This window comes from Tiliqua scincoides, chromosome 2, assembly GCF_035046505.1.
Source record: "Tiliqua scincoides isolate rTilSci1 chromosome 2, rTilSci1.hap2, whole genome shotgun sequence".
Taxonomy (NCBI): Eukaryota; Metazoa; Chordata; class Lepidosauria; order Squamata; family Scincidae; genus Tiliqua; species Tiliqua scincoides.
The window spans coordinates 267784807-267811452 of record NC_089822.1 but is presented as its reverse complement, the minus strand read 5'-3'; the positions used below and the strand labels follow the sequence as shown (position 1 = coordinate 267811452).

At 48.3% G+C, this 26646-nt stretch overlaps 2 protein-coding genes and 1 pseudogene across 2 annotated transcripts in view; 1 reads left to right on the top strand and 2 right to left on the bottom strand.

The window, feature by feature from the left end:
- Nucleotides 1–2894, bottom strand: part of LOC136641417 (putative nuclease HARBI1) — a 13547-nt gene extending 10653 nt beyond the window's left edge. Inside the window, exon 1 of the mRNA XM_066617193.1 lies at nt 2811–2894. Coding sequence (XP_066473290.1) covers nt 2811–2894 — 84 coding nt within the window. The remainder of the gene's footprint in view (nt 1–2810) is intronic.
- Nucleotides 1–26646, top strand: part of LOC136640321 (zinc finger protein 721-like) — a 108512-nt gene that overhangs the window by 48590 nt on the left and 33276 nt on the right. The gene's annotated exons all lie outside the window — the stretch shown is intronic.
- Nucleotides 5694–26641, bottom strand: LOC136641411 (zinc finger protein 850-like; annotated as a pseudogene).

Sequence of the window (26646 nt, the reverse complement as noted above, 5' to 3'; positions counted from 1 at the left end):
CCGTATATATTCTATGGCTTTTAGTTTAACCCTTTGTCTCTCATCTTCCATTAAAAGATGGCCCATTAATTGCATAACATTAGCCCAGACCGGGGAATGAGTAGCAAAAATGGTTTTAAACTTCTGATACACTACATCTGGATTATCTTGTAGACGTGGTACTGTCTGCTGCCAATTCATTAAGTCAGAGGTAGTGAAAGGTGTATAGGTGAATACCATTTCATGACCCTCAGCTGTAGGAACTGGATAGGCTCTCAGCGGAGCCATAGAGTTCCCCGGGGTGGATGTTTGCGGCCGAAATCTGTCAATTTTATTGATTGTACGTGTCGGAGAGAAAGACCACTCCACACCCGAAGGCACTTTACCTTCAATTTGTGCTCTAGCATAGATCTTTGCCATTTTATTGACTGATCTAGCCACAGACAAATCATGATCAGTAATTGGACTTGTCTCGAACACAGTAGGATCACAGCTTTGCCTACTATGGGTCATAGAAGGGACCTCTAGGTTCAAAGCCTGACAAATATTACTAGACTCAGTTCCCCAGGAAAAATCAGGTGACCCAGGGAAAACTTGTTCCCTACCCCGGCTACGCAAGACAGGACTAGCCAATTGATCCTGAGAAACTGTAGCCCTTAATGTGGTTAGAGGTTGCCCTTCCATTCCTCCAGTTCTGGTTGCAGCTACCTGAGGCACTGGAGCAGCTCCAGCTTGTCCCCTAGGAGTCAAAAAATGGAATGGATACAGGGCTGGGTTATATTGATCATCCTCTTGGGAAGTGGGATCAACTTTGTAGGGGGGTGGACTGGTTGAAGATACCCCACATTTATTTTTTCCTACACACATTGCCTGTATGGCTCGTTGCCCATCGGAAGGTTTAAGATTATACCATACAAATAAATAATCCACCTGACCAGGCCTCTGATCAAGCAAAATTCCCCGTAAAGCACTCATCCTTCCCTCAGAGAATGTTCCACAGCTTGGCCACTGATCAGATTCTGGCAATGAAGAGGTAAAACTTGGCCAGATGACCGTGCATAGGGTGACCATGCGTTTTTTAGACAGCCCCACTGTTCCTGGGATGCTATCCCAATCCCTCAAAATCAGGGAAAGAGGAGCATCAGAGTCACAACTAGGTGTCTGGCCCATTTTAAGACAAGCTGATTTATCAACAAGTAAGAAGCCCAAAACGTTGGATTGAACAATCCCTTTTTACTCAGCTTCATTCATTCACACAGTCTCTCTGTCTCATTCAGTCTCAAACACACCACACAGATTAAAATCACAGTTAGCTGACAGGATGCGAAAACACACTAAGCAGCCCTAGTTTAAACTCTGCTGCACAAGCAGACCGGGAAGAGCATCAAGCACTGGCTAAATGCTCAGATTCTTAACACTATTCAGCTTTGCTGAACCACTCCCTATTTTTGCAAACTCAGGCTGGAGATTTTACAGCATTTCAGTTGAAAACCAGGACAAAAGTCTAGAAAATCAACACACGGGAACATTCATTTATATACCTGGGAAACCTAAACTTTCCCTGCCCGGCCAGGCTATTCCAGAGTGCCAGCACTCTGCCAGAATCCCTTGAAATAGACTCTGTGAGTTCCCTTCTTCACAGCCTGTTAAACACCCTAGCTAACAAAGATCTTACAGCCAGCTAGTCAAATCAGCTAATCCAGCCAACTAATCAGATCAATGCAAAGCACACAAACAGAACCATTTAGACCTAAGCACAAGGAATAAGCACATAGATCAAACAAAAGACAGCCACAAGACAACATAGACACATCACACAGGACACAGGATAGCACACAGAACATAAAGCATAGAACAAACAACAGAAAGGACACAACCATCTCACCTTTCCATATGCAGAATCTTGCAATTTGGAGCCAAATCAGACAGTCTGTTCATCCCAAGCCAGGGGAAGGTCACTGCACAACAACTGTCTCAGCAGAGTAGCCCCAGCCTCCTCTAGGCACGCTTCTCCTCCCAAAAAAATAAGGGAAGGTGCGCGCAAAGCGCACCCAGCAAGAGGTGAGGCACCCACCAAGCCAACTGTCACTGCGTTGTCCCAATCTTGGTCGCCAACTGATAGAAAGAATTTGGATTTCTTTGTTTCCAATTAGAAGCCGAAATGAAAATCAAGAGTTGCTCTCTTTCAGATGGTTTATTTTCTAACAGGCTCGAACAGACTGGTCACGGACAAGACCATACCCCCTTCTGTACCTCCCCTTTGTAATCACTTTTATAACAGTAGAAAAACAAACTGTCCATAACAACCATGACGCATTTTGGCTTCTCGGGACTTTCCAAACTTCCAGAACTCATCGAAACTCAGGTCAAAGCGCCCTAGTACAAGTTGACATGATCTTGGATGTTTCCTTGCAAAAGTCCCTGGCTGTCAGCCACAGTTTAGAGCTGAAAAACACATTCCTTCTTATCTGCGTAACAGAGAACCAAAGTCTGTAGCCATAATTGTAGGCCCGAAAACCAGTTTCAGAGATCAATATACATTACTAGTGTTAAACACATACATAGGTTTACATAAGAAGATATATCAATACAGGAAAACCTTAAAAATCTCCTTCAAGACCCATGGGCATCGAGGCTGTGAAGTAAGGGAGCAAAAGTTCCCTTGCCTCAAGGAGGCCTGCTGTTCGCCCCACCTCCATGACACAGCTTCTTCGGTGCATGTGGCAGGGGTTAGGATGGAGCCATACAAAGAGGCTCCCTTCCCGTGAAGCTTGTCCAAGATTCCAAGGCATTGATCTGATTTTTCTCCCCTTTGCTTTCTCTGCATTTACTGCAATGGTCTTGTGCTGGCTGGAATATTCTCCCCAGTGGAAGCCTGGGCACGGTTCTTCTCCTCTGGCCTGACTCCTAAGCATCGTGCCTGCGCCCAGCTTTGGAAGGCCTAGGTCCTTTTTACTAAGGTATCAAAGGTTCTCCAGTCAGAGACAGGAGACAAAAGCAAAGGAAGTTTTCTTTCGAGAAGTAATGTCGCATTTATTCAATATAAAACCAAAGACTAGCAGCTCAATCCTACTCTCCACCATGGAGGTACATACTGCATGCTCTGCTGGGGAGGGGGGCAATCAGGAGGCTTACTCAAGGTAAGGGAAAGCTTGTGTGTGTGTGTGTGTGTGTGTGTGTGAGTGTGTGTAAGGTCCGATGGCTGCTGGGTATCCTTGGACCTACTCCAGCTCTGTAGCTGGAGTAAGTCCAAGGTTAGAAAGAGGGTGGAACAGAATGAAAAATGGGGGATAGGATCCAGCAGGCATGTTTGCCATTGACCCATCCCCTCCAGACTGTTCCTGGCCCTCTTCCCAGGGCAGGAGGTCTGGTTTAGGAACAGGGCAGGAGGTCTGGTCTAGAGCGTAGAGCCTCCATTTGCCTGAGGATAGCATCCACAAGGTCGCCAGTTCGAGGCCACCGGCACCGTGCGACCTTGAAGCAGCTGACAAGCTGAAGCCGAGCTATTCCATCTGCTCTGAGCGTGGGAGGATGGAGGCCAGAATGTGAAACCAGATCAGAGTGAAACATCTGGACTGTTGTGGTTCTTGAAAGATAGAACCTTCTTTCCATTGTAAAAATCCCTAAGGGGATTTAATCAGCCTGCCTATGTAAACCGCCTTGAATAAAGTCTGAGGAGAAATCTGACCACCAAGAAAGGCAGTATATAAATACCTGTATTATTATTATTATTATTCCCCTGATCCAAGAAACTCCCCCTGCCCTCCCCCCAACCAAATTATCTGCCCTGGTGTGGGCTGGGGTCCCCACCAGCACAGCTCTGAGGCTGCCACTGTTTGCCAGCACTGGCCTGAAGCTGGAGCACTCCCTTGTAAATGCAGCATAGGGTTCGGCCACACCTGTTAAGAGAAGGAAATTTTCCAGCTCTGGATTTCCTGTTCTTAGTCCAGGAACAATTTTGGGAAGTGAAGACATGCTGTGGGGTGGGGGTGGGGGGAGGAGGACTTGTCAGAGGCTCTTGGACTGGCCCCTGGAGAAAGGCTTGGTGGCTGCCTTCAAAGCTGAGAAAAGGGATGGCTGAATTAGCAGGTTGGCTGCAGCTGCGATTCTCTGGGTGGGGAGGGCTGAGCGGTGATGTCAGCATTCTGGAAATTTCAGCTAATCTGGGGCCTGGACTGGACAGAACAGCATCAGAAGGTAGCCCTGTGAGGTTAGGTCAGGGTCTACTCTACCTGTGACCTTCCCAGCATGGATTCCTCTCAGTGATACTGCAGGTGGAGGGACACACTTCATTGATGCTCAGAGGCTACATTCTAACAGCTGAGTGTCAGGACAATAAGCTTAGGAGTTTTGTTTTAGTTGTTGCACTTTCTTGATAATTGTAGCCTGTGTTTTATTTAAGCACCTACTTCTGTGTAACCCCATATACGAGGATCGTAAAACCTCGTAAAACCACACAACTCCTGTTGGTGAGGAGGAATTGATTCACTGCAATCCAGTTCTGGCAGTTTTGGCTTTTAGCAGCACCTTGGGATTTGAGGCCTTCTGAGAATGCAAGGCCTGGGGGTGCCAACTGGTCTCCAGCTGGAGGGCTCTAGCCTTCCCCACAACCAGGTTCCTTGGGCTTGAGGGGGCCTGGGTTTTGTCAGCCCCTACATAAACCAAAACAACCAAACACACACACACAGCATATGAAAGTCTGTCATAAAATTATCCCAAATCTCTCTTCATAGGAAGCTGCTCTCACCTGCACCGCCTCCCACAGCAGTGGCAACATCCAACTCAGCAGAATCAGAGAGGCTCACCAATTACATCATTGCCAAGTGCTATCAGCCCCACTGATTCTCATCACCTCACCTATGGGGTACAGCCACCTGCCAAGACTCCATAGGTAATGCCTCTTTCAAAGTACTCCAAGTTAGTGGCTATTGCCATACCTTGTGGCAATGAATTCCACAGGCTACGTGTGTGCTGTGTGAAGGTGCCTCCTTTTGTCCATCCTAAACCTCCCTCCAACCAGTTTCATTAATGACCCCTAGTGATCCTGTTCTGAGAGAGGGAGAAGAAAACAGGTTACAGGGAAGAGCAGAACTTTATTTAGTTACCATTTCAATTCTGGATATTAAAAGCAGAACATTCTTAATTTCTACTCAATGCTGATGGTTCATATTCTTTCTTGGCATTCATCGATGATTGCATTTCACGTGTGATGGTTTCAGCAGATTAAACATAATCTCTTAGAGTTGTTGTAATGTTACTTGAGTTTTGAGAAACCATTTTTGGATTTTCTCATTAATATATAAGGCTCATGAGGTAATTACAAAGCATTCAGACTCCTTGTATGGCTTTTTCAATGTGAAGGGAGGTTTATACTCCAAATCAAATAATTGTTTTTACACCCAGCAGGAAATCTTGAGGTGCCTTAAGGCTTACTCTGTGGCAGAAGCTTTCACCACACTTCAAGCGCGTATAAGAGTTTCTCTCCAGTATGAGTTTGTTCATGAGAACAATGTGAGTTTGTTCATCTTTTTCTAGATGTAGCTGTTCCTTCAAGACTATTTGTGAATGGTGTCTTTCATGGATATTTTAATGCACATGATTCAATTACCAAGTAATACTGAAACTCCTTGAGTGCGTTTTTTGCTCTGACTGTTGTGGTTTTTATCCTCTGTTTATCCTCATTCACCGCATTCAAAGCACTTAAATGGTTCCTATCAGGTGTGAATTTCTTCATGGAAAGTATAGGATGAGCGGTCACTGAAGCTCTTTCCACACTCCAAGCATTTACATGGTTTTTCATCTGTATGGCTGCTTTTTTTCAGGTTTGAGCTTATGCTGAAGCCCTTTCCACACTCCAGGCATTTATATATTTATTTCTCTCCTGTGTGGGTTCTTTGATGCACAGTAAGTTTTCTGAGTTCTTGCAATGCCAGTCTTGATCCCCTCCCCACCTCTGTTCCAGCAACTCCTCCACCAAAGACTGCTTCTTCCCCTGCAAATATGTTCTTCCTTCCTTGCCCCTTCCCTTTCTTAGGGCTCAGAGCAGGGCAGGACTGCACCCAGACAACAGGCTCCCGGCTTCTACAAAAGGTCCTGGATTCTTCCCTCAGTGGCTTAGGGAGGGTGAGAAGAACTGCTGGCCAGAGATCCTTATCAGCAAAAAGGAATGGGGAGCAACTCCACTGAGATCTGCAGGCCAGTGGGAGAGCCACAAGTTCAGTCTCATGGACACTATAATGCTTGTGATTTAATGCTTGTGCCGGTTTTGCGGAAGCACAGTTTATAAAGTTGGGGAACCTCACAGGGGTTTCACCTACATATTCCTGATGCATTCCTGGGTCCTGTGAGGCTCAGTGAGCCTCAGGAGAGTAGGGGGGGTAGATTTCTGTGCGGTGGGGGGTGGCGATAGCCCACAGAGGGTGCTATTGCGGACCTTTGCCCCAGGTGAGGGGCTGGGGAGGTCTGCTGCTGTTAATGAGATCTCTATCCTGTGTGCATAGCTTGATGTTCTTTAAGGCTTTCCTATGGTGGAAGCTTTCACTGCCCTCCGAGCATTTCTCTCTGGTATGAATTTGTTCATGTGATGTTAGAGCTGAGTGCTCACTGGACGTCTTTCCCACTCAAAGCATTTATATGGTTTTTCCCCCTCTATGGGTTCTTTGATGTACAGTAAAGTTTTTGCTACCACTAAAGCTCTTTCCAGACTCCAAGCACTTACATGGTTTCTACTCCAGATGGGTTCTTTGATGCACACTCAGGTTTGAACTCTTACAGAAACTCTTCCCACACTCCAAACATTTATATGGTTTCTCCCCCTTGTGGGTTCTTTGATGCTGAGTCAGGTTTGAGTTCTGACTAAAGCTCTTTCCACACTCCCAGCATTTATATGGTTTCTCCCCTGTGTGGGTTCTTTGATGCACAGTCAGGCTTGAACTCTTACAGAAACTCTTTCCACACTCCAAGCATTTATATGGCTTCTCCCCTGTGTGGGTTCTTTGATGCACAGTCAGGCTTGAACTCTTACAGAAACTCTTTCCACACTCCCAGCATTTATATGGCTTCTCCCCTGTGTGGGTTCTTTGATGCACAGTCAGGCTTGAACTCTTACAGAAACTCTTTCCACACTCCAAGCATTTATATGGTTTCTCCCCCATGTGGGTTCTTTGATGCTGAGTCAGGCTTGAGTTCTCACTAAAGCTCTTTCCACACTCCCAGCATTTATATGGTTTCTCACCTGTATGGATTCTCAGATGGGAAGTCAGGTTACTGCTCCGACTGAAGCTCTTTCCACACTTCAAGCATTTATATGGTTTCTCCCCTGTGTGGGTTCTTTGATGCAAAGTTAGTTTTCCAGATTCCCTGAAGCTCTTCCCACACACCAAGCATTTATATGGTTTCTCCCCCGTGTGGGTTCTTTGATGCTGAGTCAAGTGTGCTCTCTTACTGAAGCTTTTGCTGCATTCCAAGCATTCATATGGTTTCTCCCCTGAGTGGGTTCTTTGATGCATGGTCAGGTTTGAGCTCTGACTGAAGCTCTTGCCGCACTCCAAGCATTCATATGGTTTCTCCCCTGTGTGGGTTCTTTGATGCACAGGCAACTCTGAGCTCTGACTGAAGCTTTTGCTGCATTCCATACATTTATATGGTTTCTCCCCTGTGTGGGTTCTTTGATGCACAGTCAACCCTGAGCTCACACTGAAGCTTTTGCTGCATTCCATACATTTATATGGTTTCTCCCCTGAATGGGTTCTTTGGTGCACAGTCAGACTTGCTCTCACACTGAAGCTCTTTCCACACTCCAAGCATTCATATGGTTTCTCCCCTGTGTGGGTTCTTTGGTGCAGAGTCAGACTTGCTCTCACACTGAAGCTCTTTCCACACTCCTGACATTTAAATGGCTTCTCTCCTGTGTGGATTCTTTGATGTGTGCTAAGTTTCAAGTTACTGCTCAAGGTCTTTGCAGACTGAGGGCATTTTTCATTCTTCTTTCCAGTTTCTTTTTCTGGATCAACTGGGATATTTAAACCCCACCGCTGATGGGCATCAGATGCATGTCTCCATTTCTCTGTTTGGTTCCCCTCCTGCTTCTTTGTCATGTTTTGAGATGCAGCTTCCTTACTTGTGCGTATATTTGTATGGGAAGTAGGTTGTGTGCTTGAACTGAAGCTCTTTCTCCACTCAGAGCATTTTAACAATTTCTTCTCTATGTGGAGTTTGCTGAATTTATTATTGTTGGATTTACAACTGACTGTTGCCCCGTGCAAAGGATGCTTATTCCTTCTCTCGCCTTTGGCATGTTTCCATAGGACTGAGATTTCACGGTGGTCATAATCCTGAAAAACAACAGATTTAGTCCTCCAGACTGGTGCGGGGCTTCCCTCTTGCCTTCCTGATCCATGTTGGTCTGTAAATGTCACTTCCTTCATGCAACAGACAGGAGTTTCCATTGACACCCCTGGTGGCTTCCTCTGATCCTCATTGTCTTGTCCACTGTTTCCTGGAACAGAGAGAGAATATTGTGTGATAGTGTAAGAGACAAAGCGCACTCCTAGGCATGTACGAAGTAAATCCCAGTGTATTTATTGGAACTGACCAACAAGAATTATGCATAGGATTGCAGCCCTGCTCATGGACTGAATCAAAACTCTCCCTTGGAGAGATGCAGCACAGTCATGGCTGCCTGACCTGTTGCAACCTGCCTTGTCCTAGAATGGAGGCAGGTTTGCTAGCCTGTTGGACATTTTTGTGGAGAAGTCACAAGAGGGGGCCTCCCTCTGAACTCCCTCAGGCCTCACAGCAGCTTTAATGCTTTAATACTTGCAGACCAGATTTTAAAGTCTCATTTTGAGGTTGCCTTGCGGCTCTTCCACTGGCCTGCCAATCTCAGTGGAGCTGCTCCCCATCCATTGTAACTGATAAAGATCTCTGGCCAGCAGTTCTTCTCACCCTCCCTAAGCCACAGAGGGAAGAATGAAGGACTTCTTTTGTGGAAGCTGATGTCTGGATGCAGCCCTGCCCTGCTCTGAACCCTAAGAAAGGGAAGTGGCAAGGAAGGAAGAACATATTTGCAGGGGAAGAAGCAGCATTTGGGGGAGGAGTTGCTGGAACAGAGGTGGGGAGGGGACCAAGATTGGCATTGCTAAAGAAGGTACAGGTCAGGTGGGCAATGAAGGTGGGAAGCCTAATTTCTAAAAGGAGAGGAGCTTAGTGTGGAAGAGGGGACCATCCCATCCTAGTTCTGTTGATGAAAAGAGAGCTGGAGGAGGGAAGGGTTGTGAGGTGTCAACACAGCACAAAGCCACAAGAAATGTCCACTGGAGAATTGGCCGCAGATTTTCTCTCCTTGAAGAGAGAAAACACAACCTCCCAAGGACAGACTTCACCACACAGCTAAGCAGATACTTTCTGATCCGTCCCCTTCCTTGGAGTCCATGGCAAAGGGAGTGTTCCTTCCTTCTAGCCAGTAGACAAGCTCAGGTGTGGGAAATTCTGTGGAGGAAGTGAAGAAAATGGTCATCTCTGACTGCAAGGTATCTGGGCATTTCACATCTATCCATTCCACTCCACTCTCCCCCAAAGCCAAGCTCTTGCAAATCCCACAAGTAGGTTTGTAGCAAACTTGTCGCCGCTCATTGGGTCGACACTTTCATCGACTTGTTCACCACCACCCCAAGATCTCTCTCCTGATCTGTCACAGACAGAACCCATCAGCCTATATGTAAAGTTTTGATTTTTTGCCCCAATGTGCATGACTTTACGCTTACTGACATTGAAGCGCATCTGGAGTGAGAGGCAATGAGGTGGCATGATCAAAACAAGGTTTTGACCCCTCCACTGCCTGTGGGGGAGACAAAGGGGGAAGAGGGACTTCATTCCAAGGGGTGGAGCCAAGATGGCCGCTGGTGCAGCTGCTCCTTCTAAGTGCTCAGGCTTTTAATTTACAAATATTGTTTTATTCTTATATTCCCGTTACTCCCCCATTCGTTTATTTAAAGTTTATCTTTCTTCATGTGCTGAGTGAGATATTGAGAAGTTTTACAGCACAATAAAAGTTCCTGAAGGGCATTATGTCATCAGCTTCTTCAAAGAAAAGGCCGACAGTGCCGACAAAGAAAAGACAGAGAACCAGCCCGGCGACGAGTGGGACTGATAAGAAAGGTGCCAAAAGGAAAAAGAAGATTCTAAATAATGCGGTAAAGGCCTCTCCTTCTATTGAGCCCTTTCTTTCACAGACTAAGTTATATTCCCCGCCCCCAAACCTTAGGCTGCAAATGTTACCCCTCTCTGTTCTTCCTCTTTGGATTTATCAGCAGTATGTTTATCTGCCCCCGATAAGGAAGAAATTACCCAGAACACAGCTTCTGAGCTGCTAGGTGGAATTCAGACAAGCTTGGATGCCAGCATATCTTCTGTGGCGAAATTAAAAACATTGGGAGATGCCTGTTTAACTTCCGCTCAGACCCTTCTAACAATCTATGAACGTTTTAACATATTAGAAGGACAACTGCAAATTGTTTTACAGGCATTGCAGCGGTTGGAAAACAAAATCCAAACTGGCAGCAATTTTCATCCATGCCAGACCAGCTCCCTCTCAGCGCCACCCTCTCCTTTAAGAGTGAAGCCCAATAACAACTCACAACAGGAGAGGGGAAGTTTAATTACTACTGCTTGCAATATACGTCTGAGATCAATTCCCTCTGCTATAGTTCTTAATATTCCTTATGGAGATGCTTTTCTGTGGTCTTCTAAACCCAGGACGGTTAAGGCTCTATCTTAACTGTTGAAGGTACAAGTGGATTTGTCTGCACTGAAGGAATTCTTCTTTTTGCCCTCCAGGAACTATACTAAAAGGCTCTATTTGGCTTTTAATTCGGAAGCAGTACCTAACCTTATTTTTAACGCTAGAATACATTTTTGGAATTTTAACATAATTATTCAGAGAACTTTTTTACAGGTTGGAAGCCAAACGCTTTTTAAATTTAATTCTCATAAGCCGCCTATTTTAACTAAAGGACTGTCTTCTAGTTCTAGAATTAATGTCTCTTCTAGAACTCCCTCGAGTAGCACAGTGCATGGTGTCAATCGAATCCCTCTGGTGGTGGACCCTGTGGGTGCAGGTTCCATGCTCATGAAGTCTCAGCACATGGAGACTTCCTTCTGCCTCCAATCGGACTTCCCGAATCACCCCCCTTCTGATGTTTTAAGAATGTTCCCCTGGGATGATCCTCTTCTAGTTCCAAATTCATCACTTTTAATTAAACCTCTGATGCCTAGCATAGCTGAAAGGCCGCTTTTTATGCCTCCTTTGTCCAATCCAATCTCCGAACAATCGACCAACTCCTTGGGCCCAAATCTATAATCAGAGAAGATCAGTGCGTATTCTACTAGAATTGGTTTGGAAAACTCGCATACTAATGCACCCTGGGAGCTTGAGATACAGCAGAGTGAGCATCCCCTTTCCTCAGAGACTACTGTGTGTCAGTCTTTGCCAATTGTAACACCTTTGCCCATACTTGACTTGGACGCTTGTCCCAAGGCATCTTTTCATCGATCTCCACCCAAACAACCTTCTTGCCCAACTCTTTTAGTGCAGAAGGAAGTACTTGGCGATTTTAACTCGTCCATTAAGAAGTTAGATTCAGCTGGAAGTTGTCCCGACTTAGCAACAACCAACTCCGGCTGGCCTCTCAATTGTCCTGCTACGCCCCTGGTGAACTCTCACTCTTCTCAACTGTGACTAAGGCAACTTTCGACTGACAGCTATCCCTTTCATAGCCTTGCTGTTGCTACACATTTATCTAACCAGGTAAAGTTGGTCTCCTGGAACATTGCGGGTTGGAAACGAAAGAGTCTTGATAAGGAATTCCTAGCCTATTTAACATCTTTTGACATCATACTCCTGCAAGAAACGTGGGCAACGGAACCAATCCTTCTTGGCGATTACCAAACTTTCCATCTGCCAGCCTATAGACTTAACAAGATGGGCCGCGCTCAAGCAGGCTTGGCAACATTAATTAACCCGCTCTTGTCAGCGACCCTTGTGGAGGCATCAAAAAATCTATGCAACTTATTAATCATCAAATTGGATATTCAACAGCGGACATTTCTGGTTTTTAACATCTATTTACCCCCCTGCCAAAACAGCTCACAGCGGGAGCAAGCTTGGAATTTTCTTTCCGAACAATGCAACGCGGCGTGCAGTATTTATCCCAACGCTACAGTAATCCTTGGTGCAGATTTCAACTCAAGAGTTGGGGACGGTATTGAGATCTTTCACAAGATGGCCTGTGAGGACTGCGAACCTTTTATCTCTACCCATGGACATTTAGTGAGATTTTCCAAAGATATCTGTTTCAATGATGCCGGGATTTCTCTGGCAAACTTTAGCCTTCAGTTTAATTTGATTTGGCTTAATGGATTGTGCAATTTTTCAGGGGCTTTGGAATTTACTCATGTTTCACCAGCAGGTACTAGTGTCATCGATTATGTTTTAATTTCGGCTTCTTTTTTGCCTTTTGTTTCCATCTTTAAAGTCGATGACTTTAAACTGAGTGATCACTTGCCCCTATGTACTTTTTTTAACATAGACTTACCTCACATAGCTCCTCCATTGCGTGCTAGGGATAGTCTCACCTGTTTAGCAAAAATTAGATGGAACAATTCCACCCTCTCTGAAATCCAGTCATTATTGAATAACTCATGTGGTAAGATCTTGAGGGAACATGTCCTGACCCTAACAGAGCCTGAATCTATAGTATCTGCCTTTGAATCTCTAATGAACCATATTTTTGTAAATGTTGCTAATCCAACAGTCGAGGCCAAAGGCAGGACTAGTAATGACTATTCAGGATGGTATGATCAGGACTGCAAACGAGCTAAGGCTTATGCTAGGGAGTGTTTTGGAAACTTTAGAGCTAGCAATTCCAAGGAAGATTTGAAAATCTATTTTACAGCTATTGCTTCCCTGAAGGATTTGACCCAGTCCAAGCGGCATGAGTTCATTAAAAAGTCCTGGGATAGACTGATTCAAGTTACTGCTAGTAACAACCATAAGGCATTTTGGGACATTGTCTCTAGATCTTCCAATGAAGGTACGGGCAAATTTAATCTAATTTCTAGCCATTCTTGGCGCCACCATTTCTCAGACTTGTTTTTTGATCCGGCAGTTGTCGGTAGCGGGGACCCAGAAATTTCTTTTTCTAATTTTGAGGCTTGGCCTGACGTGTCTGAAGGGGAAATTCTTGATTTAATTGTAGTTCTAAAGCCGGGCAAGGCCCCGGGGCCTGATGCCATTCCTACCAACTGGCTCAAAGAAGATCCTTCATTCTGGACGTCCATTCTGGCCCCGCTCTTTTCAGCCATCAATGCTTCTGGTCGATTTCCCAAAGTCTGGCTTAAAGCCATAGTGATCCCCATTTTTAAAAAAGGTGATCCCTGCAAGCCGGACAATTTTAGCTTAATTTCTGTAATTGGTAAGCTGTACGCAAAACTTCTCCTTCAGCGCCTTAATCAATGGATTACCCATTCTAACATCTTGGGAATAGAACAAATAGGCTTTAGACAGGGGAAATCCACCCTGGATCATGCCCTCATTCTCCAACATTTAGCGCACAAACATTCCACCCAAATGAAATCAAAACTCTTTGTTGCATTTTTAGACCTCAAAGGGGCTTTTGATAATGTGAGCAGAAATCTTTTATGGATAAAACTAGCTCGTATGGGGCTAGATCCTAAACTGCTTGCTCTTATCCGGGGTTTATATTCAAATACAACTGCCCAAGTTAGATACTCCCCGAGAGGTAATGCACTGATGAATTTCTCACCAACAAGGGGGTGAAGCAGGGTTGTGTGTTGGCTCCTACACTGTTTAATCTCTTTTTAAACGACCTGGCTCCTGCTCTAGCCACTGTTGACGGTCACCCTCCTAGACTGAGGAACTTGCAGGTCCCAATTTTATTATATGCTGATGATGCGGTTATTTTATCTCGTTCTAGCTTGGGGTTGAAACGCTTGATTAGGAAGTGTGTTGAATTCTTTTGCTCTAATGAGTTACAAATTAATTATACCAAGTCAAAAACTGTAGTTTTTGAAAGGTCCTGGAGACCAAGAGAGTGGAGATTTAATGGACAAACTGTAGAACAGGTTAGGACATTCAAATACCTGGGCATTCTTTTTTCGCTTCCACTGACCCTAACACCATTTCCCAGATAGCCACATTTATCTCGCAAATTGTGGCATCTAATCTGAAGCATGCCCCCATTTCTCTGAAGTCTCTGAATTTTGGGAGTTAATTGCAAGTTGGTGTGTTATATTATAAGCAAACATTTTTTTTAATTAGCTGCATGAAAGTGTTTAATGATCTTTTAACTGTATGCCAATAAAGGTACTGAAACTGAAACTGAAAACTGACTTCATTCCAATTCAGGGAATGAGTCACTGTTCTGCTGCTTCCAGGCTCTGGTTCTGATCCTGCGTCAGTTAAAAGAGTCCGAGGAGACAACAGGAAGTCCATCTTCACACAACACACCATTATTGTACAAAATTGACTTCCACTAGACATGGCCAGTCCCACCACCTCAGCTGACCTGACAATAGGATGAGAGGGATGCAGGAAGGGCAGGTCTATCCATGCATACTGGCATAGTAGCTACATGAATCTGGAGGTGGGGGGGCAGGCAGCGGGGAGAGCTGCTGTCTTTGAGTCCCTATAACCGCTTGATAACCGCCTTTAAGTGTCTGCAGGGCTCTCAAAGCTGCTCAGCCCTGGAAAAGACCTGCCTCACCCTATAGCAGATTCTCCCTCACTGGTAATTTTCAGATGGAATGCGGGGGCTGGACCAGGAGGCTTCGCTTCTGGCTGCCACATTAAGAGATTCTGTGGCTGCAGTCCAGGGCTGCCTTTCCTGGGAGTAAGTCCCACTGAACGCATTCCATATTTCAAACCCTTGTGTTGAAAACCACAACAGGCTCCACGCTGGTCCCTAAGCAGACTTCACAGTGCGGAACCGAGTCTAAAAAGTTCTTAAACTGCGATGGCTCCACGGACTTGTAAACTGCGAGAGAAGCTGGTGAAGTGTCCACCCCTCACCACAGACTCAGGGGAATGTGAATGCAGCCCACATACCCCAGACCTGCTTGAGAACAGGGACCAAGCTGAAAAACCCTTAGTCCTCATAGTGGGTGCCACCTGGGCACTGCTCTCCAGCCCGCAGTCTCGCACCCAGTGCTCCACCTCCGGGGGCAGGAGGGTCAGGAGCCTCTCCAGGACCAGCAGGCCGAGGATCTGGGCCTTGGTGCGCTGACCTGGCTGAAGCCACTGGCGGCAGAGCTTGTAGGACCGGCTGCAGAGTGGAGTGGGCAGCATCGGGGGCCCTGGATCCTCCACACCAGCGTCTGCCAGAACTCCTTGACACTCCTGTCCCTTTCCAAGTCTGCTTCCTTCCTCTGGGGTCCCTGCCCCAAGGCGCCTCCACAGCACCTCCTCCAGACAGCTGAGCCTGGCGGGTCAAAACTTGGTCCGGAACAGACTCTGGAGGCCCCACAGGAGGTTCCCTGCCAAGCCAGCAGGAAGACCCGGAGGAGCTGGAGCCAGCAAGGTGGGGCAGTGGGTCAGATCAGGGGGCCTAGGGAGGCTCCTTCCTGGCAGCTGGGGGGGGGCGAGTGAGCTCTCATCTGCCCCATCACAGGATGTGGGCTCTGCATGTTCACGTGGGGGGGGGGACTGTTGCAAGTTGCAACAAAGAAGTAGCTGACATGGGGGGGGGGGTCTAGGCGAAGGGACACTCCAGAGCCATGTTCCAGCTCCGGCTGTCCTGCTGAGTGGCTGCTGGAGATGGGGAGCCTCGGGAGGCTCCTTCCTGGTAGCCAGAGGCGGGGGGAGGGGGAGTGAGCTCACATCTGCCCCATCACAGGACGCGGCTCTACATGTTGGGGGGGGGGGAGTGTGTTGCAAGAAGGAAGGAAGCACTGGGAAGCGCGGGGGTGTCTTGGGTGGAGGTCTGGCCGGGCTGCGGGGGGGCGGCGGGGGGGGGCGCCGGAGCCCCGCCGGACTCGTCCTTCCCGGGGGGGCTTTGGGGGCCCGGTCCCCCTTTACCTGCAGCCCGCAGTCCTCAGCCCGCCTCCTGTTCCTCTTCCGCAGCGAAGAGATGGAGATGGGGGGGGCCTGGGGAGGCTCCTTTCGGAGAGCCGGAAGGCGGGGGGGGGGGCAAGTGAGCTCACACCTGCCCCATCACAGGGCTGTTAACGCGGGGGGGGGGGGGTCGCAACAAAGAAAGAGGCAGCTGGCACCGTGAGGGGGAGATCTTGGCCAAAGGGACACGGGGGGGGGCGCACCTCTCTCGCCCTGCCGGCGTCTCGGGTGGGGAGCTGCTCGCCGATGGGGCTGGGGCTGGGGCTGGAGCAGGAGGGGCGCCCGCCTCGCCTCGCCTGGCCCCGCGGCCGGGGGTCCTGCAGGCGCCGAGCCCGGAGTCCCCCGCGCTCCTCGTGGACGGGAGCGGGTCCAGCGGGGGTCCACTGCGGAGAGGGGGCGGCGATCCTGAACCCCCCTCCTTCCTCTTACCTTCTGCCCCGTTCGGGCGCCGCCCGCTTCCTGCTCCCGCTCGCTGGCCGGCCGGGCGGAGCAAGGGAGAGGCGGGCTGTGTGGGTCGGAGGGTCTGGACTGGGAGCTCCTCGGGGCAGGAGCTGCGCCCTCAGCCTTGGCCAGGGGCCGCCCGCACTGGTGGGGCCGGGCAGGGGGAGGGTGCCGAGCTGAAGCTCGTGTCCCAAACGTGCCATGACGCCCCCGTGTGCACGATGCTCCTGGTGCCACGAACTTTTGATGTGACCCTGAAGCTGCACGTGTCACGATGCGCTCAGCCTGCACGTGTGAAGCAGCGCCAGTTCCCCTGCCCCTGAACCTCCTCCTCCTGGGGTGCAGTTGGACTGAAGCTGACCCTGCAAAGCAGCCTCACAGCCCTATCCTATCCACGCTTAGGAGTAAGCCTCATTGACTCCAATGGGACTTACTTCTGAGTAGACATGCTCAGAAGTATTGGGCTGTCAGTCCCTGTTCTGGAGAGAGAAAGAGGCAGAGCTCTGGCTCCACAGACTTAACTACACACTGAGTAAAGAGATATTTACTCACAGCCCAATCCTTCTGGACTCCCTTGCCTTTGGCAAAGCACCTGGAAAAGACAGCATCCCTGCTGAAGTCCTAAAGTGCTGCAAAGAGATCATCGCTACTGAGCTGCATGAAATCCTCTGTTTCTGCTGGAGAGAAGGTGAAGTACCTCAAGACATGAGGGATGCAAACGTTATCACGCTGTACAAGAACAAAGGTGACGGGGTGACTGCAACAACTACCGTGGCATCTCTCTCCTTAGCATTGTAGGAAAGTTGTTTGCCCGAGCTGCACTAAAGAGGCTCCAGGTACTTGCAGAGAGCGTTTATCCAGAATCACAGTGCAGATTCCAAGCCAGCAGGTCCACCACTGATATGGTATTCTCCCTTAGACAACTACAGGAGAAATGCAGGGAACAATGACAGCCACTCTTTATAGCCTTCATAGATCTCACAAAGGCTTTCGACCTGGTCAGCAGGGACGGCCTCTTCAAGATTCTCCCCAAGATCGGATGTCCACCCAGGCTCCTCAGCATCATCAGATCCTTCCACAAGGACATGAAGGGCACTGTTGTCTTCGATGGCTCCACATCAGACCCCTTTGACATCCGAAGCGGCGTGAAGCAGGGCTGTGTTCTTGCACCAACCTTGATTGGGATCTTCTTTGCTGTCCTGCTGAAGCAGGCCTTTGGAACTGCAGCAGAAGGCATCTATCTCCGGACCAGATCAGATGGAAAGCTCTTCAACCGCTCCAGACTGAGAGCAAAGTCCAGCTGAAATGTCTTCGTGACTTCCTCTTTGCCGACGATGCAGCTGTCACAACCCACTCTGCCAAAGATCTCCAGCAGCTCATGGATCGTTTTAGCAAGGCCTGCCAAGATTTTGGACTGACGATCAGCCTGAAGAAAACACAGGTCATGGTTCAGGATGTCGACTCACCTCCCTGCATTACAATCTCTGAGCATGAACTGGAGGTTGTCCATGACTTTGTGTACCTTGGCTCAACAATCTCCGACACTCTTTCTCTCGATACTGAGCTAAACAAACGCATTGGTAAAGCAGCTACCGCGTTTTCCAGACTCACAAAGAGAGTCTGGTCCAACAAGAAGCTGACAGAACATACCAAGATCCAGGTCTACAGAGCTTGCATCCTGAGTACACTTCTGTACTGCAGCGAGTCATGGACTCTCCACTCACAACAGGAGAGGAAACTGAATGCTTTCCACATGCGCTGCCTCCGACATATTCTCGGCATCACCTGGCAGGACAAAGTTCCAAACAACACAGTCCTGGAACGTGCTGGAATCCCTAGCATGTATGCACTACTGAAACAGAGACGCCTGCGTTGGCTCGGTCATGTCGTGAGAATGGATGATGGCTGGATCCCAAAGGATCTCCTCTATGGAGAACTCGTGCAAGGAAAGCGCCCTACAGGTAGACCACAGCTGCGATACAAGGACATCTGCAAGAGGGATCTGAAGGCCTTAGGAATGGACCTCAACAAGTGGGAAACACTGGCCTCTGAGCGGTCCGCTTGGAGGCAGGCTGTGAAGCTTGGCCTTTCCCAATTTGAAGAGACACTTTGCCAACAGTCTGAGGCTAAGAGGCAAAGAAGGAAGGCCCATAGCCAGGGAGACAGACCAGGGACAGACTGCACTTGCTCCCAGTGTGGAAGGGATTGTCACTCCCGGATTGGCCTTTTCAGCCACACTAGACGCTGTGCCAGAACCACCTTTCAGAGCGCGATACCATAGTCTTTCGAGACTGAAGGTTGCCAATAGGTAGACTGTGGAACTCCTTGCCACAGAATGGGATGTTGGTATCTCCCTTAGATGCCTTTAAGCGGGAATTGGACAAATTTCTCCATCATGGGCTAAAAGCCATGCTGGGTATTATTATTATTATTATTATTATTATTATTTTTACCCAGCCTTTCTCCCCAGAGGGACTCAAGGCGGCTTACAAACAAAAGAAAGGTTGTAGGGAAGGATTTTAGGGGTCCATGATCTGCCAAACCCAGCTGGTAACTAAAGATGGGGAGAGAAGGAGAGAAAAGGGGGGGAGAAGGGAAAGAGTTCCAGATGTAAGATAGTTACCTGTCCTGTAGAGCAGTTGGAGGGGTGGGGGAGAGTCCTGTGGAGAGGACCCTCTGACACAACACAGATGTATTGGTCCTTGGAGGGAGAGCCAGAGAGAGCATGTAGGAGGAAGCCCTCTCTTAAGAAGGGGTTTTCAGACAGAGCTGAGCTGGATGGTAGCTTGCTCACTACCACCTAGCAGGGTGCTTGGAATGTGGAAAACATTGAAAGGATCAGGATGTCCCTTATCAGCAAAATTCAATGGGGTCTGTGGCTGGTTTCCTAGCTGGGGGAACTTAAACAATACAATGACTCAGCAACCCAAGAAGGCAGATCAAGTTTGCATACAGGACTTAAACAGTGATTGGATTAGGAGACATTTTTGCATACAGTTCTTAAACAGTGATTGGGTTAAAACAATACAATGAATACAGTAATGTAGGAGACACTTAAACAATGATTTAAGATGCCAGACTTCCTCCTAATGTGTGACCATGGGGAGGTGATGGTTGTGTTACCATGAGCTTGTGACTTGACCAGAGTTTTGGAAATGTGGCCTGTGTGAGAAGTTTAGCCTGCATGATATTTTAGTCCATAGTAACATGACCAGATAGAGAGAAAATCACAACTAAAAGGAAAAAGGGGATTTTCACTTAACAGCTGCTCCACAACTAATGGCACAGGCTGCTGCTCAGGGTCTCCTCCCTAGAAAGAGGCTCCAGCAGAGCAGGAGGCTGAACAGAGGCTGGAGGGATCCATCCAGAGGCTTGTGGGGGTGTGGAGGAAGCAGGCCAGGTGACCTTAAATTGCTGACTGGCTTTCTGGGACATGTAAGAACATAAGAAAAGCTCCACTGGATCAGGCCAAGGATCAGGCCCATCTGGTCCAGCTTCCTGCATCTCACAGTGGCCCACCAGATGCTTCAGGGATGCCCCTATGTTCATACAAGTCGTGATACCTGCTTCCTGTTGCTGCTGCCTTGCATCTGGCCCTCAGAGACAGGCTATCCTAAAACTGGAGTTTGCGCACAGTCTCCCCAACTCGGTTCCTCACACAGCCGACTTACCTGGAGTCAGGCCCTTGGTCTACCTATCGGCATCTGTGTCATCACACTCTGGTCCCTCGGCCAGCCAGGCAGATCAGGAAATGGGGGCCAGTAAAACACCATTGGTGCAGTGCTGACCTGAATGCAGTCGACAGTGAGCCAGATCTGATAAAAGCTTGGCCCAGGCTGGTCAGATGGCAGCTGCAGGTTGTACTTCCAAGCCTACTCCAGGCTGGTGGATCTGTGTTTGGAGGGTGCTTCTTGTCCCTTTGTGATCTGATGTGCTAAAAGAAACGCTCTGCTGATATTCTCTTCCTGGGGGTGAGTGGTGAGGCCGGTCACCCTTTGTGGGTGGAGGCTCAGGTCAGTGAGAAAGCACTTCATGAGGCATGAATTGGGCCCTCTGGTGGCTCAAGGGATGTGTCTTTTCAGGGAATGACTGCCTATGCCTGCCTGGGGCCAGGTCTTGGAGGAAATTCTCCATCTGGCTGCAAGTTCTCCACTGAAATGAGGGGTCCTGGCAGAAGATGGATTGGGAAGCAAGCTGGTCTGAGCTGCAGAAGCAAGGGACAATAGGTCAATGCTTCTGCTCCTTAAGAGGGATCATATCAGATTGTGATGGGCAGCCTCTCAGTAGTCATTAGTTACCATACATAAGTTGTTGTTGGCAACCTTCAGTCTCAAACGACTCTGGTATCACGCTTTGGATGGTGGTTGTGGCACAGCGTCTAGTGTGGCTGAAAAGGCCGATTCGGGAGTGACAATCCCTTCCACACTGGGAGCAAGTGTAGTGTGTCCCTGGTCTGTCTCCCTGGCTGTGGGCCTTCCTTCTTTGCCTCTTTGCCTCGGTCTGTTGGCCAAGTGTCTCTTCAAACTGGGAAAGGCCATGCTGCACAGCCTGCTTCCAAGCGGGCCGCTCAGAGGCCAGGGTTTCCCACCTGTTGAGGTCCACTCCATAAGAACCTTCACATACAGAAGGAGCATCCCCCTGAATCCTGCATGTTGGGGAGAAACAGCATGATGTAGTAGTTAGAGTGACAGACTAGGGGAGACTCAGATTCACGTTCCCAGTTAGCCATAAACCTCCCCCGTGACTGGGCCACTCACCAACTCTTTCAGCTGCAACCCTCAGCATGCATTCCCGGGAGTAACCCCATTCAACACAATGAGACTTTTGAGCAGACACACACTGTCCATTTAGCCTGCCTCAGAGGGTTGTGATAAAAGCGGGGTGGCGGTGGTGGAGAGAATGTGTGCCATGCACCTAGACAGCATTATGGAAATGAACAGGAAAAATAAACTGTCTCCTGCCCTGAGTTCCAGACTTTGGAAGCTGCCTGAATTCTGTTCAGGTTCTAGTCCCACCAGGTCAGCATTCTCTGCCCTGAGAAGAATAGAGACTCCTTGAGAAGACTTAATGGAAAAATTCTCTGCCCAGAGAACTCATGCTGGAAAATTAAGGGATCCTGGCCTCCCTGGGTAAGTACACCCTTTCTCCCTGGTGGGGAGGAACCAGGAAGGACTGCAACCCATAAGAAGATGAATGGTCCCCTTTTGGAGACAGAAGGAGCCATTTGAGGAAAAAACTGGAACCCCAACTTATTGGAACTCCTGAGCAAAGCTGGGAGCAGAAAGGCCTGGGATTGGACTTCGGCAATTTGTGTCTTTTGCGCATCACTCCTGCAAGATGGGAGCCAGCTGGGGTGAGATTTTCAGCCCAAGGGACAAAGGAGGGGTGGCCCAGAGGAGCCATCGCAGAAGACAAGCCCCTTTGCTCGACAGACCAGCCCAAGGACTCTGCCCCATCCCAGGAGGCACCTGCTATCATGACCTGGGTAGTGTCACCAGCACTGCAGCAAAGTCTGGACTCTGAAATTGTCTGTAGTGGATTTCTGGCCAGCTGGGATGGAGTTCTGCGTGTCTGAGAAGGGGAAAGCGTCCCTGAGGCCAGTCAGGGAAGTTCACAACTTTTCCTTTGTTTCTTTGCTGAGATCTGCATGTCTCCTCAAAAACATACCCTTGCATTCAATGGGGCCAACTTCAAGGAAAGTGTGTATGGAATTTCTGCCTAAGAGCCCAATGCTGTGGGCTGTGTGATTGTGGCACAGAGCCCCACCATCTTAAATGGTTTCCTGATACACAGTGCGCCACAGGTGATGAATTCAAGTTGCTGGCCAGTGGCCTACACTGGAGAAGGTGAGCTGGTGCAGGGGGAGAGCATGTTTGTGGGCAGGAGCAACTGAGGGAAGGAGGCAGGGACCAGGGGGTGAGATCTTGGTGGCCATTGCGCGTGCCACATCCAATCCCCTCAATTGGGTCTGTGTTGCTTCCTTATTCTCCTTGGATTTATGCCAGCTATAGCTCTGGCATAGTAGACCCATGGGCATCGAGGCTGTGAAGTAAGGGAGCAAAAGCTCCCTTCTCTCAAGGAGGTCTGCTGATTGCCCCACCTCCATGACACAGCTTCATCAGTGCATGTGGCAGGGTTTCGGATGGAGCCATACAAAGAGGCTCCCTTCCCGTGAAGCTTGTCCAAGTTTCCAAGGCATTGATCTGATTTTTCTCCCCTTTGCTTTCTCTGCATTTACTGCAATGATCTTGTGCTGGCTGGAATATTCTCCCCAGTGGAAGCCTGGGCACGGTTCTTCTCCTCTGGCCTGACTCCTAAGCATCTTGCCTGCGCCCAGCTTTGGAAGGCCTAGGTCCTTTTTACTAAGGTATCAAAGGTTCTCCAGTCAGAGACAGGAGACAAAAGCAAAGGAAGTTTTCTTTCGAGAAGTAATGTCGCATTTATTCAATATAAAACCAAAGACTAACAGTTCAATCCTACTCCCCACCATGGAGGTACTTACTGCATGCTCTGTTGGGGGGGGGGGCAATCAGGAGGTTTACTCAAGGTAAGGGAAAGCTTGTGTGTGTGTGTGTGTGTGTAAGGTCCGATGGCTGCTGGGTATCCTTGGACCTACTCCAGCTGTGTAGCTGGAGTAAGTCCAGGGTTAGAAAGAGGGTGGAACAGAATGAAAAATGGGAGATAGGATCCAGCAGGCATGTTTACCAATGACCCATCCCCTCCAGCCTGTTCCTGGCCCTCTTCCCCTGATCCACCAAGAAACTCCCCCTGCCCTCCCCCCAACCAAATTATCTGCCCTTTTGTGGGCTGGGGTCCCCACCAGCACAGCTCTGAGGCTGCCACTCTTTGCCAGCACTGGCCTGCAGCTGGAGCACTCCCTTGTAAATGCAGCATAGGGTTCGGCCACACCTGTTAAGAGAAGGAAATCTTCCTACTCTGGATTTCCTGTTCTTAGTCCAGGAACAATTTTGGGAAGTGAAGACATGCTGTGGGGTGGGGTGGGGGGAGGAGGACTTGTCAGAGGCTCTTGGACTGGCCCCTGGAGAAAGGCTTGGTGGCTGCCTTCAAAGCTGAGAAAAGGGATGGCTGAATTAGCAGGTTGGCTGCAGCTGCGATTCTCTGGGTGGGGAGGGCTGAGCGGTGATGTCAGCATTCTGGAAATTTCAGCTAATCTGGGGCCTGGACTGGACAGAACAGCATCAGAAGGTAGCCCTGTGAGGGTAGGTCAGGGTCTACTCTACCTGTGACCTTCCCAGCATGGATTCCTCTCAGTGATACTGCAGGTGGAGGGATACACTTGCAGCGCCTTGCTTTTAGCAGCGCCTTGGGATTTGAGGCCTTCTGAGAATGCAAGGCCTGGGGGTGCCAACTGGTCTCCAGCTGGAGGGCTCTAGCCTTCCCCACAACCAGGTTCCTTGGGCTTGAGGGGGCCTGGGTTTTGTCAGCCCCTACGTAAACCAAAACAACCAAACACACACACACAGCATATGAAAGTCTGTCATAAAATTATCCCAAATCTCTCTTCATAGGAAGCTGCCTTTGACCAAATCAGACCCTTGGGCATTGAGCTCAGTAGTTTCAATGCTGGCCGGCAGCAAGGCTCTGGGGCTTATCCCTCCCCCAGTCCTTCCTGTGGGCTGGTACCAGTGCCCCCAACCTCTTCCCAGGCTCTCACCTGCACTGCCTCCCACAGCAGTGGCAACATCCAACTCAGCAGAATCAGAGAGGCTCACCAATGACATCATTGCCAAGTGCTATCAGCCCCATTGATTCTCATCACCTCACATATGGGTTACAGCCACCTGCCAAGACTCCATGGGTAATGCCTCTTTCAAAGTACTCCAAGTTAGTGGCTATCGCCATACCTTGTGGCAATGAATTCCACAGGCTGCGTGTGTGCTGTGTGAAGGTGCCTCCTTTTGTCCATCCTAAACCTCCCTCCAACCCCAACCAATCCAACCTCCCTCCATCCCTCCAACCAATGACCCCTAGTGATCCTGTTCTGAGAGAGGGAGAAGAAAACAGGTTACGGGGAAGAGCAGAACTTTATTTAGTTACCATTTCAATTCTGGATATTAAAAGCAGAACATTCTTAATTTCTACTCAATGCTGATGGTTCATATTCTTTCTTGGCATTCATCGATGATTGCATTTCACGTGTGATGGTTTCAGCAGATTAAACATCATCTCTTACGAGTTGATGTAACTGTTACTTGAGTTTTGAGAAACCATTTTTGGATTTTCTCATTAATATTATAAGGCTCATGAGGTAATTACAAAGCATTCAGACTCCTTGTATGGCTTTTTCAATGTGAAGGGAGGTTCATACTCCAACTCAAAGAATTGTTTTTACACCCTGCAGGAAATCTTGAGGTGCCTTAAGGCTTACTCTGTGGCAGAAACTTTCACCACACTTCAAGCGCGTATTAGAGTTTCTCTCCAGTACAAGTTTGTTCATGAGAACAATGTGAGTTTGTTCATCTTTCCACTTACAGTATTTATAGTTTCTCTGCTGAATTTATTCTTCAATGGGCAGTAAGTTTTCTTCTTCTTCTTTATGATTCTTCAATGGGCAGTAAGCTTACTTCTACTAAGAATATTGATATAATGCTCTTAGACAAGAGCAGTCCACTAAGCAGTTTAGACAGCACTCACCTGAAGAGATGCCACACTGGAGTGAAGAGGGGCAGTGGCTTTCCAACAGCAAAATATGAAACATCATCACCTTCAAATAGCCTCTTTGTCCAGTTAGCCATTTCTGCTTTGATAGAAAGTTAGACTTCTTCTTTCACTGAATTCTCAATGAATTAACAAGCATTTATATGGTTTTCATTCCAGGGCAAACTCATTCATGAAAAGGAAGAGCTGTGCAGAAGCAGCTCTTTCCAAACTCAAGACAGTTATATGGTTTCTCCCCTGTGTGCGTTCTTTGATGCAAGGTCAAGCCTGAGCTCACACGAAAGCTCTTTCCACACTCAAAGCATTTATATGGTTTCTCCCCAGTGTGGGTTCTTTGATGCACAGCCAGGTGTGCACTCTGACTGAAGCTCTTTCCACACTCAAAGCATCTATATGGTTTCTCCCCTGTATGGGTTCTTTGATGCACAGCAAGTCGTGAACTCTGACTGAAGATCCTTCCGCATTCTGAGCATTTAAATGGTTTATCCCTTGTGTGGGTTCTTTGATGCACAGCCAAGTGTGCACTCTGACCGAAGCTCTTTCCACACTCAGAACATTTATATGGTTTCTCCCCCGAGTGGGTTCTTTGATGCTTTGTCAGGTCACATCTTGCACTGAAGCTTTTTCCACAGTCTAAGCATGTATATGGTTTTTCCCCACTGTGAATTCTTTGATGCATGGTAAGATTTGAGCTCACACTGAAGCTCTTCCCACACTCTAAGCATTTATATGGTTTCTCTCCTGTGTGGGTTCTTTGATGGAGAGTAAGTTTTGAACTCACCCTGTAGCTCTTTCCACAATCCAAGCATTTAAATGGCTTATCTCCTGTATGGATTCTCAGATGGGAAGTCAGATTAGTGCTCCGACTGAAGCTCTTTCCACACTCCCAGCATTTATATGGTTTCTCCCCTGTGTGGGTTCTTTGATGCTGAGTCAGACTTCCACTCACAGTGAAGCTCTTCCCACACTCCAGGCACTTATATGGTTTCTCCCCTGTGTGTGTTCTTTGATGTAGAGTCAGGCTTGAGCTCACACTGAAGCGCCTTCCACATTCTAAGCATACATATGGTTTCTCTCCGGTGTGGGTTCTTCGATGAGAAGTCAGGCTTGAGCTCACACTAAAGCTTTTCCCACACTCTAAGCATGTATATGGTTTTTCCCCTGTGTGGGTTCTTTGATGCAAAGTCAGTTGTGACTTCTGAATAAAACACTTCTCACACTCCAAGCATTTATATGGTTTCTCCCCTGTGTGAGTCCTTTGATGCACAGTGAGGTTTGCTGTCTTACTGAAGCTCTTTCCACACTTCAAGCATTTATAAGGTTTCTCTCCTGTGTGGGTTCTTAGATGCACAGTCAGGTGTGAGCTCTGGCTAAATATCTTGCCACACTCCAAGCATTCATAGGGCTTTTCCCCTGTG